Below are 18,467 nucleotides of genomic sequence, written 5' to 3'. Positions count from 1 at the left end.
TTTCCAGAGTTTCCATTATTTTAATTTCATACAGAGCTAGGATTTGGTAATTCTAATGTGAATAAAATATATTCTTGATGTGTGATTGTTAGTTTGATGATTATTCTTTGAGTTTGAGTGATTTTGTGCTTGAAATTTTGTTGAATCTCGTTGATTTTAATACTTTAAAGTTCAGTCATTATAGATTTGATAAGGATTGAACTATTTTTTATGTATTTGAGAGATGTTGTTAAGCTTGAATATTGAGCAAATTGATAAGATTTGGTGGTTGAAAGACTAAACTAAAAGCTGTGAAAATCGGTAACCGAAAAATTCGAAAATAGATTAAAATACAAGTAATATTTTGAAAGAAAAGGGCCATGGGTTTCGATTTTAGTATAAGAGGAAGATTAGTATTTAAAATTTATTTTCAAAGGGTAACATTGTATTTGTATATAAAAATTGAGGTATAATTTATAATTATATAAGTTTTTGGGTATTTTGGATAATAAATAAAGTACGAGGGTAAAAGTGGGGTTTTTTATAAAAGTTTACAGTTACTTTTATAAATACTGAGATAAGTGAGGTTTCAAATATAATTTTGAAAAAAATATTTAGTTAAAAATAAAATTTATAAAAGTTTGAGGTTTAAAACATAGATAACAAGAGTTTAAGAATAAAAGCTTTACGAAGCAAAGTTTTTAAGAACAGATATAAATATTATTTATTTACTATTTAAAACATCTTATTTATATTATTGTTATTATTATTTTATTAAGAATATTATCTAGTAAAGATATTATTAATGTTATTATAAGTCAGAGAAGAGCAAATAGATGGATCTTAAAAGTTTTACAGAACGCAGACTTAATTAAAGTACTTTATAATTTTTTTTCATAAGACACTTAGGAAAATGTGAGGAAATAATGCGAAGATAATTTATATTATGGAGTGATAGAAAAGAAAAGAAGAGAAAAAAAAAGAAGTAAGAAGATAAAAAAGAAAGATGAGAAAGAAAAGAAAAGAAAAAGAACAAAAGAGAAGGATATATTAAGTAAAAGAATCTCTACCACAAAAGAGTAGAGAGTAGTGACTGAAAAGATTTTAATGAACGTCTACTACAGTAGAGCAGATAGAAAAGAAGGTATTAATTAAAGAGATCTTTGCCGTAGTAGAGTAGAGAGCAAAGATTAAAAAGAAATTGAGTGTTATTTGGGCCTTAGTTCTAAGTGTCTAGTGGGGACAGCGGTGCGTAACGCTCACTTGATACTATAGAAACGGCTCAGTGGGGACGGCGATGCGTAACGCTAACTGGAGATAGAAAGGAAGGTTCCCCATGAGGACGGCGATGCGTAACGCTCATGGAGGGGACGTTGGCTAAGATAAGGACAGCGATATGAAACACTTATCTCAGGACAAGTGTCGGGAATCAGGCAACAAACCGACATATGAGCTCATGGCCTGTATAGGACTAGACATGCATCATAGTTGTTTGCGCATACTACTCTATGATATGTGTCTTTTGTGATTGTGTGTGTACGCTTCTTGACTTGTGATTTTTTCTCTATTTCTGGTTTGTTAAAGTTGTTTGTATTATGAGGTTTGTTGCTATTGACCAACTGTTGAAGATTGTAAGTAGGCTGTTGTGAAATTCCTATGTAACAAATAATAAATGAACATAACTATACATCCTGACCCTAATAAGAACTTTTCAGTTCTTACTCCCTATTTCCACCCCCCTTTCAGCTATAAGTGCAAAGGTTTAGTGTGGCGCTACAAGAGCAAAGAATATTATGCTTACGAGTTGAGTTGTTATATATATATATATATATATATATATATATATATATATATATATATATATATATATCTTTGTGATTATGTAATTAAAAGGGAAGACTTTTCGTGTTCTCAATTAAAGTTCTGGTTCATATTCGTAAAGGCTCGATATTAAATAAAGTTAGTATACAATAAAAAGGTTTAGACGTAAGTAACACCTGAGCTTTTAGTACGGTCATGAGGTGCTAAAAGTTAGGGTGTTATACCCTCAAACTCTTCAATTCGGCCGTACCATTAAAAGGGAACAGCGGCTTCTCCATCGACTTTTCCCAAACAAAAATGATGTCAACGTAAAGAGCAGGAAAATACGAACACTTTAAACGGTTCATATTTTTTACAGGAGTTACGAATCTCAAGAAATCAAGCTCGAAAACTCTCGAGTTCCATGGAATTCTTCTCTCACCCACGGTCTCTCTTTTCTCTTTTTCCTTTCTTTTGGTTCGGTTCCAATAGAGAGAATGTGAGATTAAATAATGATTGATAATGGTGAGGTTGACGGGTTATGGAAGGGGGTTGGGTGTCACGTTATAAGACTATTGAGTCAGTGATTCAAGTTATGATATCTTAAACGGATAATTATGAAAACTAGATATATATAAACACAAGTAATAATACATATAAGATTAAATATATATGAGTTATTAATATAAATGAAATTAATATCTTAATAGTAAAAGGTATATAATGGAGCATTAGCAACTCTAAGCTCATCAAAGAGTACCGATTTACTTATATCGGCAGATATTGAACTCGATAAGGATAATAATAAAAATAATATTATTATCTAAACTTTACTATAACTATGGCATATAAAATAAATAAATAACATAATAATAAAATTATATTATCATTTATTTTATTTGCAAGACTCAGAAATGACTAAATAAAATTAATCACTGAAAAATCAAAACGTCGTTTAGTTACAAAAAATCAGGATGTTACAACAACACTTAGCGTTTTCTTGTAGTGATATTAAAAAAGGTTATGTGATGTTCTTTCTAGTAGAAATACCATGACTTAAATAAAGTATTTTGCTAGAAGGGATGTTATAGTTTACCTCTTTGTTGTGAGTACAATAGATGAAATGTAACTGTCGTTGGAGCCTCCAATGGCCCTATGTGCCACCTAAAGATTGGTTGCCACCTTCTCTTCATATCCTTTCTAGATTCAATCTTGATCATCCATTTGATTAGATAAATCAACAATCCAGATCTTGTGATTTGATCTAAACTGGCATGCTTGACTGACCCAACCCATGTTGACTCGTGTCACATCATGCTGCTAACTAAGTGTCATATGGGTCTTTTGCTCTCTACCACACTAACACGTCACAAGCCTACTGACGTGCATGTTGATGGGGAAATCTAATAGGAATCCTTCCTAAGATTTTTATATGTGATCTTTCCATTTTCACATTAAGTTTCTCTCCAATCTTGCTGTTTTTAAATTTTTTGAGACATATTTAACTATTTTCATTCCATGATATCCATTAGTCAATTCCTCTCATTCTTAATGGCCGTAACTATAATTATTGGGTTGAAGGCATGAGAGAGTTTCTCAAAGTTTGTAAATTATGTCATTATATGACTAGTGATATTATGTTTTCAACCAAAATTTAGACTAAAAAATCTAATGAAGGGACTGAAAAATCCAAAGAAGCTTCCTTTGAATCCATTGATGCTGACAAAGTTTTTGCTAAGAAATTAGAAGAATGAGATAGTAAGAATTACCAAATTATTACTTAGTTTTGCAATATATCTATACCTGGAATCCACCTTCAATTTGGGTGTTTTGAAATTGCTAAAGACTTATGAGATTATTTAGCAAAATATTACACTGTTTCTAATCTTTCACATCAATATCAATCGCTTAAAGAACTTCACAACCTTAAGCAAGAATGTCACCAAGTTGTTTATGATTTTCTAGCACATGCATTTGGAATCAATTGACCTCTTGTGAAGCTATTCTTAAAGATGTTATTAATGCAAAAGCTTACAAGGATTATCGTAATTAGACACGTCTTATACAATTTCTCATGGCACTTATAAATTATTATGAGCCAGTCAGAGCTTCTCTTCTTCATGAGAATCCTATGCATAGCTTTAAAAATGATTTCCCTCATCTTAAGTCTAAAGAAACAAGTCTAAGGCTGACTAGATTCAAAATTGATGCTATCTTTGCAGTTACTGACAAAATAGGCAAATCTTGTCAAAATCATAGTCGTTCTGGTCACTGTCTCCTAGATTGTCCCTCTGTTAAGTGTCATAAATACAAGCAAAACGGTCATATTGCATCCAACTGTTCCATCTTGTGTTGTCACTACTAAGAATAATTGGGCCACTTGATAACTTCTTGTCCTACTCATCCGCCTCGTCCAAATCATAACAAGTATCATCCTCGCTCCAGCGCTCCTAAGTCCATTCCTGTTACTTCTCCTCATATACTTCTAGTAGTCATTTTTTATTTTTCCATCCAATATTGAGTCTTTTCATAAACAACTTCTCTCATTCTTGGGTAATACTTCTATTGCTTTGTCCACTCTACCTGATAACTCTAAATGGTATTTTGATTCCGGTTATTTCAATTAAATATCACTTATGCATCATCTTTTTTCCTCTATGTCTACCACTACCACCGTAGCTTCTATCTCACAATCTGACATTCATTCCTAAATTGAATATTAATCTTAGCTTTGTGGCTTAATTAGTTGAACTTGGTTTTCATGTCAATTTTTCTATTTCTGATTGTCGTGTGTAGGATCCTCAAATGGGACAAATCATTGGGACTGGATGTAAGGTCATAATACTATTTGAACTTAAAAATATTCATGTTCCCTCTATTTCAAACCTTTGTGATATTTCTCTTCCATCCACACTTCACTTATGGCATCGTCGTCTTGCTCATAGTTCATTAGGAAAATTGCATTCTGTCATGTCTAAGAGAATATTGGGATCAGTCAATAATGAGTTATTTGATTGCGTTTCTGGTCAAACTACAAAACACTCAGCTTTATCTTTTCATAATAGTTCATCTCTTGCTTTTTCTTCTTTTGATCTTATACACTCCGATGTTTGGGACCTGCTCCCTCAGCTTTTATCGGGGGAGCTCAATATTGTGTTATATTTATTAATGATTATTCACATTTTACTTGTGTTTATTTAATGTCTAATAGACATGAGTTACCTTAGATTTACATTAATGTTTCTACTATGATTAAAACACAATTTTCTAAAGTCATAAAGCTTTTTTATCTGACAATGCAATAGAGTATTGTAACTACAAACTTTTAAACTTCTTTGATGAACAAGATACCTTATTTGAATTCTCTTGCCCTGGAATGTCTCAACAACATGGTAGAGCTAAACACAAACATTGCCACATTCTTGACTCTGTTCATGCAATGTGCCTGTCCTACTTTTGTCCTGAACGTGTTTAGGGTGAAGTTTTTCTTCAACCCCATGAGCATAATAAACTTGAACCTCGAACTCAGTTATGTTGTTTTCTTAGTTATGACACTGAACATAAAGGTTATCTTGTTAGAATCCTATCTCTTGCTGAATTCACATATATCATTGTGTTGTATTCTGGGAACATCACATATTTTCTAGTTTCTCCTCCTTTTAGTCTATTTCTCCTGCCCATTCACCTTTTTCTTTACTAATCCTAATGTTAATCTTTTTTTTAGTGATAATAATATAGGCACTATGATTAGTCCACCTTCTAAGCCTCCTATTCCTGCACCTTCTATTGTTCCTGATGATCCAATACTAAGGGTACTTCGTCCTCTGTCCACTCGCAATACTATGGTAAAAAATCTACCTCCACATCTTCTTGATTATCATTGTTTTTTTACTATCCTTCACATCTATAAACCTAGGTCATACAAACAAGCCTCCACAGATCCACATTGGTAGCAAGTAATGTAGGAAAAAATTCAAGCATTAGATAAAGCACACACTTAGGACTTGATTGATCTTCTTTCTGATCAAGAAGTTGTAGGCATCTAATAGATATATAAAATCAATACTCACTCTGATGGCCTTGTTGACAGGTATAAGGCTTGTTTGGTTGCTCAAGGATGCACTCAAGAGCATGGTATCGATTATAAAGAGACTTTTGCTCTTGTTACTCGACTCACATCTATTAGAGCTCCTCTTGCAATTGCTGCAGTCCGCAAATGGTCTCTAAGTAAGATGGATCTAAAAAATTCTTTTCTTAATGGTAACTTGAAAAAGTAAGTCTACATGAAACCTCTTCCAGGATATTCTGGTTTCTCTAACAATGTTTGTCTTCTTCACAATGCATTCAATGGTCTTAAGCAAGCTCCTCGCGAATGATTTGAAAAGTTCAGCAATATTGTCTGCAACCTTGGTTTCAGTTGCAGTCCTCATAAGAATGCTCTTTACGTTCACAAGAGTGGGATGGGTGTTGTTCTTCTACTATTATATTTTGATGATATAATCATTGCTAGAGATAATATTAATGGCATCATTAATCTAAAATCAAGTCTTCTCCACCACTTTGAGATTAAAAACCTTGGATGTCTTAGCTATTTTCTTGGTCTTGAAGTTATCTCGTCAAATGATAGCACATATCTTTCTCGAGAAAAGTATGCATATGATCTTCTTGCTTGGGCTGGGATTATTGATAATCTCACATAATCTATTCCTCTTGAGCCTAATGCTCGCGTCACTCCTACGGATTGCACTGCTTTGGATAATCCCACTCTCTACAAATAGTTGGTTGGTGGTCTTGTCTACCTGATTGTTACTCGACGAGATATTGCTTATCATGTTCATGTTGTTAGCTGGTTCTTATCAGTACCCAACACTAGTCATTATGCTGTTATTCTTTGAATTCTTCGCTACATCAAAGATACTATGTTTCAAGGTCTACATCTTTTTGCTCTTATCTCCTTGTGTGCCATGAAACAAACTTTTACAGCATGATCAAGCATTGAAGCAGAATATCATGCTCTGGCAGATACTTCTGCTAAAATTATTGCAATTTGTTGCCTTCTTGAAGATTTGGAGGCTATGTAGTGTTCTAATGATCTTTATTGTGATAACAGAAGTGTTATTCATATTTCCGACAATGATGTCTTTCATGAGCAAACCAAACACATTGATAATAATTATCATTTTGTATGACAATGACTTCTTGTTGGTGCTATTTGTCTAATCATTGTCAGGACTATGGGTAGGGGTGTAATCAGTTCGGTTTGGTTCGGTTTTGGACCAAAAATTAACCGAACCGACTTGATCGGTTCTACAATGAGACCAACCATTCGATTGGCTGCTGTTTGAACAACCGAACCGAACCAACAGCGGTTTGGTTCGGTCAGTTTTTTCAGTTTTTTATTCCTAATAATCAGAATTTAAATTACCATAAAATGAACTTCAAAACTGTCAATAAACTAGAATAACAAGAGTATATCACATCCCAATTCAATACAAATTCAACTTAATTAAACATAAAAAAATAAAATTAAAAATGTCTAGTAAAACAACAAAAATAAACACACTATAAACCGAAACAGTCACTTTAAAACAAATGAAAACTAAACAGCCACCATGCTTAATATGAATCCACACCAGACTCATCATCATCTTCCCTGGTTGGTACAATTTCTACCAAAATAAAACAAAAAAATCAATATGAATTATAAACATAAACATAAACATAATATAGATTATAAATTATAAACATAAACCATAAAAGGAACTACAAGATAACAAATTAACGGCACACATATATGCATAAAGAAATACAAATTAACGGCACACATAAATATGCAGCTATAATGAAGAAAATAATAATTATGACTTGTTGATCCTTGATGCAATTTTCTAACAAAAATAAAAGAAAGAAGATATAAAAAGAAAAAACTTATTTGAAAAAATTATCAAGTGGAAAACAGTACAAAAAAATTATTGTTCTGCTTCAAAATACAAAACCAGCAGGAGCACAAAGTTGACAAGCAAGGTAATTTGGTTTGACACAGTCTGCCGATCATGCCTTTAATCCAAAATAATTTAACTTCAACAAAGGTCATCTGGTTTCAGATGATTAAAACAGATTATAAAACATATTATATGCATTAAAGCATATTATATGCAGCCACAACAAATTATATGAGTTGATTAGATTAATGCAGTAAAGAAGTAAGATAAATTCTGCAGCAAGATGTTAGGCTAGGTGAGATATAAGTGCAGAAAAGAAGTGATTGCGTAATATTTTATGACTAGAATTGATAGGATAGAATTATATTCATTGACTACACCATAGACCTTATATATATATATAAGACTAACTACTTTTTGTTATTGAAACAGAACACTAACTAATGAAACTCTCCCCTATTTGCTTGTTGTACGTTCCATAATTTTTACTGATTCTTGATTTTCTTCTTTATGGAAAACATTGTTAACTTTTTATTGGATAAAACAGAGACCAGGGTTTGGTAAACAAGATAAAAAGCAAGAACAATAATTAAGCAACAACAATAAAATTCTGCAGAAAAAAATTTCAATGAAACTCATCTTTCTAATTAAGCACAAACTAGCAACGACAATAATTTTAATCAGTAACAGGCTAACAGCAACAACAATAATTTTAATCAGTAACAGCAACAACAATCAAGGAAAAATTAAGCACAAACCAATAAGAGCCCTCAGAGACAAAATCAATTATAAAAATTTGAAAATCAGATCTAACCTCCGAAGAAGACATTGTTCAGGTGCTTTTTGCAGGAGAGGGCTCGGCGACTGGAGTGCTGCTCTGCTTAGGGTTTCTTGCCACGACTTGGGTTTGTTCCGACGTCTTATGACTGGACGACAGCGTGGACTCCAGACTGCACGAGGACGCGAACTGGACGATGCTGCTGGCTACACGACGATGCTGATCTTTGCTACGTCTGCGAGCCTGCGACGGAGATGAATGGATGACGCTCTCTGGCTCTCTCAGGCTCTCATTCTCCCAGACATGGCCGCGTGGAGGAGGAAGAATGGAAGATGGAAGTGAGCTGTGGCCTGTGGGTGAGTGGGTGTCTCGTGTCTGTGTGAGGAGTGAGCAGTGAGCACCACTGAGGGTGAGTGGGTGACTGCGCCGCGTGAGTGAAAGGAAGAGAGAGTGAGGCTGTGAGGGTATTCAGAGTCTAGGGTTTTATACCTAGGTTAAATCAGCAAGGGTAAATCAGTAAAAAAATTACTTATGCAGCATCTTATTCGGTTCGGTTTGGACTAAACCAACCGAAAACCGAACCGAACCGATCGGTTTATTTCGAAAAAAACAAAAAAAAACCAATTTTTCGGTATTTCAATTGGTTGTTGTAATTTTCGGTTCGGTTTTGCGGTATTTTTTGGTCCGGTTCGGTAACTTACACCCCTAACTATGGGTAAGATAGCTGATATCTTTACTAAGGCTCATCATCCTACTCATTTTTTTTAAAAGCTAGTGTGCAAACTCAAGATGGTCTCCTTAGCTCCCACTTGAGTTTAAGGAGAGATATTAGATAGAGTATAACATAGTTAGGGAGAATCTATACATATATATAACAAAACAGAACAAACGTATAAACCCAAAAAGCCTACTTCGCTGCAAAGAACTCCAGTCGCCTAGCGAGATGCCTCTCGACCTGCATCTAAAAAATACAAACATCATATGGGATGAGAACCGGGGGTTTTCAGCATGGTAAAGGTGCCACGTACATAAGATATAAGGTCCTGGGAAAGCCAGAGGTAATCCTAGAACGCCAGAGGTAATCCTAGAACGCCAACACTCAGATTATAAAACTTAGAGAGCTAAAATAGAAACCATAAATCAAGGTGGTTCTCTAAGGCTTTCTAAACTTAACCAATTCCTTAAATCTAACTAAAACTTAACTAGAACCCTAACTCTCTCTGCCTTTTCTCCGTTCCTCCATCTCCGGTGAAATTACAAAGACAAACAAGCAGACAATGGCAAACACAGGTAGAATACAAGTAATACAGATAGCAAATATAACAAATAGCATGTTATAATCACTTAGGCAATCCCAATTAATGCACAAGTAATTAATTCAAACAATATGCATATGATGCATTCCTGCCCTATGGCTGATGAATCTTATCTGTTGGTTATCAAGCCAACCCGATAAGTCTGGCTGCTAAACCCTGGACTGTCCCCCGTCGCGCATCCCATGAGTCTATGCATAGGTTTTTCACACATATATATCAAATTTCTCAATGGGGGTACCATTTCCGGGAATTTATACGTGCTCGGTCACCCTTACGACGTAGGGTAAACAGAGTATCGAGCCTCAATCTGGAACACGTGGTGGCAAGCCACGGTACTTTACACAGGGAAACTCGTATCTCAGATAATCATTTCATATTCATTCATTATGGCTATATCATCACTTATACATCATATAATTGTACTTTTATACATAACTCATCATAAGCCGAAGCAAGTGAGACGAAACCACAATCCTTGCGTCTATCCGGGGAGCCTCTATACTAACCAACCTGGAGCAAGTGGGACGAAACCACAGCCCTTGAGTCTACCCAGGAGGTACATTCTCATATGCCCAGGAGGAACAAAGGAAGGGATCCTAACCTCCCACCATCTCGCTGGGGGTGATTTTACAATACCAGGAGGAACAAGGAAGAGGATTCTCACTTTCCACCATCTCCTGGGGTCGCACTTTCGAGAAAGAGTACTCAAATGCAACATCGTTCTTTTCTTTAGCCAGTTTCGTAATTCAAGTAGTATATATATATATATATATATATATATATATATATATATATATATATATATATATATGCAACATACCTTCTCATACCTAAATCATCACTTCTCAAACTTTCTTCACCTCCAAGTTACCACCTATTCCTAGCTTCAGTTCATTACTAGGCTTACTACTAAGATCTAGGGTTAAAAGAATGAAAATAAAGATTTGGATGGTCAAAATTGGCTTTAAAACACAAAATATCCATTTGCTGAAAAGCAGGATTATGCCTACGCATAGGTCTCTTTTTGGACCAAGATGCGTACGCATACACATCTTCGCATACGCATACGTCCCAAACAGAATCGACCCTTCACGTAGGAAGGGTATGCATACGCATACAAGCACGTTTTATCAAAAATTTTGGCTAAGTCTGAAAATCTGCAGAATTTTAATTTTGAATCCCAAACTTCAGACGGGCATAACTTTTTCGTTTTAAATCATTTTTCTTCTGTTTTTCAAACGGAGTAAATAAGGCTGGCAATCTATACCCTACCCACAGGTACCCAACCCGGATCAACCTGTTCGGGTAGGGTTGTCTACCCGACCCGCTGCGGATAGGGTAGAGTGTGGTGTGGGTTTATATGTACCCTACCCTACCCTATTCGCACCCCTAATATATTATATAATATATATGTAAAAGTTATGTATGTAGTAAAGAAAGTGAATGTTGAAGCTACAATCTTTCTCTTATAAAACCTTGAAATAACCACTAAATTAGTTATGATCATATTATTTATAATTTTATGTTAGATTTTTTTAAGATTTTATTGTTTTTAATTTTAATTTGAACTTAGTTTTTTATTTTCTATTTTATTAATATGTATGAAATTTGAAATGGTTGAATTTTATATTTGCTTGAATTTTGTTTATTTTTCTGTGGGTAGGGTTGGGTAGAGTAGGGTTTAGAACTTTAGGGTGCGGGTAGGGTTAGGGTTGAGAAATTATCAACCCGTATGTAGGGTAGGGTAGAATTTTAAAAAAATTTTCAACTCGCGGGTAGGGTTAGGGTAGAGTCCATACTCTACACTACCCTACCTATTGCCAGCCCTAGGCGTAAACTTCACAAACCCAATTTTCATATAAGACAAGTTTGAAATCATTCGGGGTTCGGAAGCCGAGTTATGACTCACCGAAGTTCGGCCAAAAACCAACTTTACACAAAACCTCAAAACCTCAATTTTCTTTAAAACCCAACTCAAACTCAACATGCTATATACCAAAATTATCAACACAATATATCCTTTCCGTCACCACAACAACCTTCCCATCCTACCATTCCTCAATCTTACAATCTTATGCAACAAGTTTCCAAATACATCAACAAGATTATCATTCACCAATTCAATAAATATATATACATTCATATCATTATGTCAATCATCATCAACTCATTACTTAACATTCTATCATCATAAATAGCAATCAACATCAAGGGTACTAATCATTAAACATACTCATACGTTCCAACCTATCATATGGTCATCTAGCCTAAATTTTCACAGAACATTATATATTAAATACTCTAAACCTAAACCATACCTTGGCTGATTTCCTCCTATAACCCAAGACAACCCACTAGGCAAGATTGCAAGCCCTCAACACCAAAAATCTAGCAACCAATACCAATTTTCAGGCCTCCAATTTTCACAAATATGCTTCAATTCTTATACATATATCACCTAATACATAACATCAAATATGTATACCAAACTTTAATACCAAAACTACAATTAACTAAGGGATTCACTAGGGTTGAAAATTTTTACCTTGTATGTGCCTCAATTAAGCCAAGATTCACTAATTTCTGAAGTCAATTTGATCCTAAAACATCAAATTAACCACAAATCTCAACACTAAGGACCAAACCATTTTCGGATTTTAGGAGAAGAAATTGAAACCGAGAAAGTGGTTTTCTTATCTTACAACGTATTTGACTTTGTAGAGCTCGTCACTGCGGACGCGTGGTCGAAAACAGCTCGTCAATCGGAGCTCTGGATTGAAAGTTACAAAGGATTGAAATGGACCAAGCGTTTGTGAATTTTGGAGGGTGTTCTTCCTCCCTTTTCAGTTCCAGCGTGAACGAGGATGAAGGGGAAGAGAAGGCTATGTTTTAATTAAGTGTGGCTGGGCTGGATTGGGCCTTGGGCCCAATATGGGTCCGATTCGGTCTGTTTGGCCCAATTTTAGGTCAAATTCTTTAAAATTAGTGTCAAAATTCTTATTTTAATTAACTCTATTTTATTAAACTATAAAATTAATATTTCTAATTTTTTTATTAAAAATTAATTTATTAATTAATTATTTACTAATTTTGTGGAGTTTACAAATTAGGTATAAGATAGTAGAATTGTTGAATGTTAGTGGATAATTAGTGTAGTTAGTAGAATTGTTAAGAATGTTGTTGAAAATATTTATGTAAATAGTTTCCTTTTATCAATGAATGTGGCAACAAAGAAACACATTTCCTGATTCTTTTCTTGTATTTCTATCATATTCCTTGACCATTTATTCAAAAGATAAAATAATCTTCTACAATTTAAGTAATTAGTTCAAACAGTTCCTAACATATTAATAGATTATCGTTTATAAGAAGTTAAATTACTTAAATAGTTTGAGATTAATTAAACTAATTACTTGAATGGTTAAAAATCGAATAAATTTTTTTTAACTATAAAATACTACTTTATCTTTCAAAAAAATAATTAGAGAACAAAAAATATATTTATTCTAAAAAATACTTGAATACGATATTACGTTAGCTTTTGGTGTATATAATATGTATAACTTTGTTGTATGTGAATATACAAGTATATGCGTGTCTGTTTAGTATTGATGTTTGTCCATTTCCTTAACACGCCCCACATCAGGCTTATACCTATTATTAGAATGAAGTAAATTAAACAAAAAATTTTCCAAGGCTAACGGTTATTGTCCTTCAAAGCTCAGCACTATAACTCGAGTATGCTTAGCTGCTGCGTTAGCGAGGATGTTTGATATATCATGAATAAATTAATTATAATTAAGATAGTTATTTAGAAATTAATTGTTGAATTAATCTTTTAACTCAATTGTAGTATTGCTAGCACATCTCCAACTTAAATCCAAAAGTTCCTATTAAATATATAAAGTTTCGTCTATAGAAACTTATATAAAAGTTAATTGTCTTTTGAATTTGGAAAAATTATAAGATATAAAATGAATTTTATATATTTATTTTTTTATGTTAATCTTATGGCCGACAAAATTGACCCAAACATATTTAAAATAAGAGTTATATAAAACTAATTTGATTTTAAATAAATGGGTTTCAACTAAGAATTGCATATGAAAAATGTTTCAGCCTACATTAGTTCCAACCCAAACTAACTGAAAATGAAAATAGCTTAGAAACGAAGAGGCTAAAGAGTTTCATGTGATTATCTTTATATAAAGTTGATAATTAAAAATTATTAAATTTAATAGCTCTAACAGTTTTTAACTTCCAACTTTGCATGAAAATAACTGTCCATAAATTTCTACTTTATAAAAAATGAGAAACACAACGCTTTTCTAGTAAAAGAACCCCGACGAAGAGTAAATGTTCATTAAAGGGCAAATAGAGGAGAAAACTTGAACACTGAAGATGCGACTCTTGGCACAATAATGTTAATAGGACAAACGTCAAAGTTTACAAGACCTTGCTTCAAGAGGTAACCTCTTATACGTTACCATGGTTACTTATAATTTTACATTGGTTTAACTAATGAGATAATTGAAACTCATGAGCGCAATTTCATACCTGTTGTTGGATCTTGTGTGAACTTTGTTTTATAAGGTTTTGTTTGCACTATTTTGTCAAACATAAAATATTTGATATTATTATCGAGCGTAGAAAGTCTATCATTTTTATATTAGTCCCTAAATTATTTTAAATAATTATAAATTGGCCTTTCTTACCAAAGATAGAATGACCAAAGGGGCATATATCAGTAGGTTTGAACTTCAATTTTGCAACTCCAGTTTTGTGCAACATATTAGATACTCTAGTTATCTACCGAAATAAAAATACATTATAGTACTATACTACAATATAATTCCAGTTGCACTTATCAATAAACCATAATTACCTTAAGAAACCATTAGTATAACGTTCAGTTTTACTTAACCCTTTTTGGAAATTGAATATAAACGGGATGAAAAACATAGCTTAAAAGTCAAATTTAAGAATTAGTATTTGCATAGTAACACTACTAAATTGAAGGCAACACTTCTGCATCCTGTGTCATGATCAAGAGATTTCCTCTGACCAAAAAGGAAAAAAAAAAAAAAAAAAAAAAAAGGAGATTTCCCAAACTTGTTTGAGGCAAGCCTTGTGCATGACACAGCAATCAAATGTCACCGCTTGCAGAGATTCATAAATTACAGAGGAAAATACTAATTAAATCGGAATTTTATTGCAAGAATGATAGGATAAGGACTAAATACCCATTTTGGTCCTGAGATTCACGCGATTATTCAATTTGGTCCCTGAAATTCAAAATTACCTATAATAGTCCTCCAGATTCAAATTCAGGCACCTATATGGTCCCTCGACTCTTTCCGGTGATGACTAGGCAAACGAAGTGCTAATATAGCACCTTCCCTATTACGGTGGATGATGAGTAAACGATGTCGTTTACCTTTGGTATCCAAACAAGTCAGAAATGAAGAATAGTGGAGGTAGAGGAGAAGAAGAATACTTTATTTTGGGTCTTCATCATTTCTTCTCCCTTTATATACAAAGTGACGATATTTCTGACTTGTTTGGATGACAAGGGTAAACAACGTTGTTTACTCATCATCCAGCGTAGCAGGAAGGATGCCATTTCAGCATTTCGTTTGTCTAGTCATTGCCGGAAAGATTCGAGGGACCACATTGGTGCTGGAACTTGAATCTGGAGGATCAGTATAAGTAATTTTGAATTTCAAGGACCAAAATGAGTAATCGCGTGAATTTCAGGGACCAAAATGGAGATTTAGTCGATAGACTATCAAGACTTAGAGGAATGAGTGAGTCTCACCATGTTTTATGATCCAACCACCTCCATGAGTTCAGCAAAATTCTTATTGTACTTTTTCTCTCTGTGTGGCATTGCTTAATTCAATATAAACCAGCTTGAACGCTCATTTTGGCAAGAAACAAGTCGTCACCTGCTTTCGATTCTAGCGAAAGTAATTAGAACATAAAAGGGATTTTCACTAACATCTTAACAGGCAACTCATTGCAATTTTCAGAAATATTATGCAGTAAACAAATATTTACCGTATGAGTTCTAATAAAGGCAATGCTCCCCATACAAACATAATAAGAAATTTCAAGCAACATTGATTGGCATTTGTATCTCTTGAAACTGAGAAAGCTGAGAATCAATTTCAAGTTCATGTATAATGGCTGAATGGGTTCTACACGTTTACAAAATATATGGCATTTTTCAAGCAGTGTCAGTATCGGGAAGAATATAAGTTGCTATATCTTATCCTTTGTACAGTTTAAATCAAATTGCAGCCTTATGTAGGACTCTAAGCTTAAATTTTCTTTTCCTGTTATTCTCTTCTTCAATGCTTTGCAGACATTGCAATCTTGGTTTCCTTTGCCAAACATCACCTCAGAATAAAAAAAATTTAAAGAAAAAAATGCCTTTGTCAAATGAGCTGTTTACACTTTACAGCACTCAAAAGTAACCATTTTGATTTTGATCATCCTATTTCATCAGAACATTCAAGCACTTTAAGCCAACTAACCTACCATCACTTTCTCATCCAAAAATCCCAATCCTACTCTGTCATAATTTTGTTCTATCTACCATGAGTTTAGTAATTAAAAACAATGCAATAATTCAGTCATCCTATTTCTACTTAAATGTGAGATACCGTGTATTTTTGCTAAGCAAGAACAATGTCATTATGACAATTCATTTATCCAACATAATAAACACACTTCCACATAAATATTTCCCCCAGTGGTAAAAAATAAGAAGCGACTCACTGACTTGGCAATTTGGAACAGAAACAGCAAACATGGGCACAAGTCAGAAAAGAGGACGACTATTATTATCAATGCAAGTTATGATTTCCACCAATGAAAACCACTACCACCAACAACAACAATACTGTGAACAAGAGGGATTAGGATACAGCATTTTTACATGATCATTTCAAGTTAAACAAGAGATAGACACAACCAAGTTTCCAAATTACACCTTAGAAGCTCCACCTATTTAAAGTACATTATCTATCTCCCTCCCTTAGCATAAATGTTCATGGCTAATCTTAAAACAAACATGAAAGGGTATCAATCTAAACAACACTTATCAGTTATGATACAGGAGAGTATACGATATCCAAATTGACACAAAGACTTGCAATCCTGAATATTAGAGGAAATTTTCAATTTTTCATCCAACCTCTTCCCCCCCCCCCCCTTTTTTTTTCTTTTCTCTCCCTCTTTCTATAATGAATTCATGATCATACAGCTGAATTAGGGATAATAACAGTATTAACATAATTTTATTGGCAAATCAACAAGACCGTTTTGTAGAGGAAGAAGAGACCATATGTCTCCAAAGGTAACGCCCGCTAGCCATGTCAAGGAAGGACCAAAACCCAGATTCTAAAGCAGCGCGAACCTGAAGAATATAATCCCCAAAATCTAGGGTTAGGGTTAAGAGAGGGAAAAATAAGAAAGAAATACTATTTTTAACGCAAAATTGAAGAGAGAGGCGGAAATTGATGAACCTTTGCAATTGAAAATTTTGAAGAATCGGAGGGTTTGGGATTTGTAGGAGCAGAATTTGTTAAAGAAGGATCATCATCGCCTTCGTTGAGCTGAGGTTGAGATCTGAGGTTTCTGAGAACAAAGAAACCCGCGAGTGTTGCTGACAAGAATATGAGAATGATTCTCAAAGGGCACATTCTTTATTTTCTTTCTTGCCCTCTTTTCAGGGTTTTGAATCAAATTCAATTGAATTCAATAACTTTATTTAGCGAATTAGAATTTGATTGAAGCAAAGGAATAAAATGGATTCAGCTTTAAGGGGTAGTGGTGAGCGGATCAAATGTGGTTGGTGGCTTTGGTATGATAAAGTCAATTTCTTCAGAAAATGGTTATGATATGAGATTGATAGTTGTTGGGGATGTAGACTCCGTATTTCGATCTTATTTCTATTTTACATTTTCAGAGACTATTTGGATCAAACCCAATTACATTTTTTTTTTTTTTTTACAAAAAATAAGAAGATTTAAATTTGCAACATGTTAGGGAAATATGAAAAAATTATCACATTTAAACTATAATTCATTAGCTCAAACTCAATTACGTTCGAAGTTCGGGTATCACATTTGGGATTAGAAAATTCACACTGATTCAATTATCTAATTATTTTATATATTATATTAAAAGAATTAAAAAAATTAATTTTTAATTAATTAATATTAATCAACTTTAGATTTTAAAATTTATAATTTAGATTACAGAATTAATAATTTATGATTTAAAATAAAAAAATTAAGATAAATAAAATAATTATAAAAAAGTTAGCTAACATTTAAAAAATTTAATTTTTTAATATCATTCTAAAAAAAATTAAAAATATAGTATTTATCATCTCCATTTCCATCTCCAAATGTTCCTTCTTATTTTTATTTTGCAGTGTTGCATAATTTTAATTATAATAAAGACATTTCAACTTATATTTTGAGTGATTAGTATTTACACTATTTAACACTAATTTATAAACAATTCTGCTAGAAAATTAAGAGGGAGTTCAGCTAATTTCTGCCAACTTTTTAATGAGCTGAAGAATTAGAATGTTTCTTTTTCATACTAAATGGATGTTCTTTTATATATTTTTTGAAT

At 33.3% G+C, this 18,467-nt stretch overlaps 1 protein-coding gene across 1 annotated transcript; it reads right to left on the bottom strand.

Annotated features, from left to right (window-relative positions):
• Positions 1-16,738: 16,738 nt before the first annotated feature.
• On the bottom strand, positions 16,739-17,718 carry LOC112727411 (uncharacterized). Its single transcript, XM_025777153.3, has 2 exons — positions 17,348-17,718; positions 16,739-17,238 (listed from the first exon to the last, which is right to left on the bottom strand). The coding sequence occupies exons 1-2, from the start codon at positions 17,522-17,524 to the stop codon at positions 17,131-17,133; spliced, it is 285 nt and encodes a 94-aa protein (XP_025632938.1). The 5' UTR covers positions 17,525-17,718; the 3' UTR covers positions 16,739-17,130.
• Positions 17,719-18,467: the final 749 nt, after the last annotated feature.

Source organism: Arachis hypogaea, chromosome 12 (assembly GCF_003086295.3).
Source record: "Arachis hypogaea cultivar Tifrunner chromosome 12, arahy.Tifrunner.gnm2.J5K5, whole genome shotgun sequence".
Taxonomy (NCBI): Eukaryota; Viridiplantae; Streptophyta; class Magnoliopsida; order Fabales; family Fabaceae; genus Arachis; species Arachis hypogaea.
Note: the sequence above shows the minus strand (reverse complement) of the source record. Positions and strands in the feature narration are given on the sequence as shown.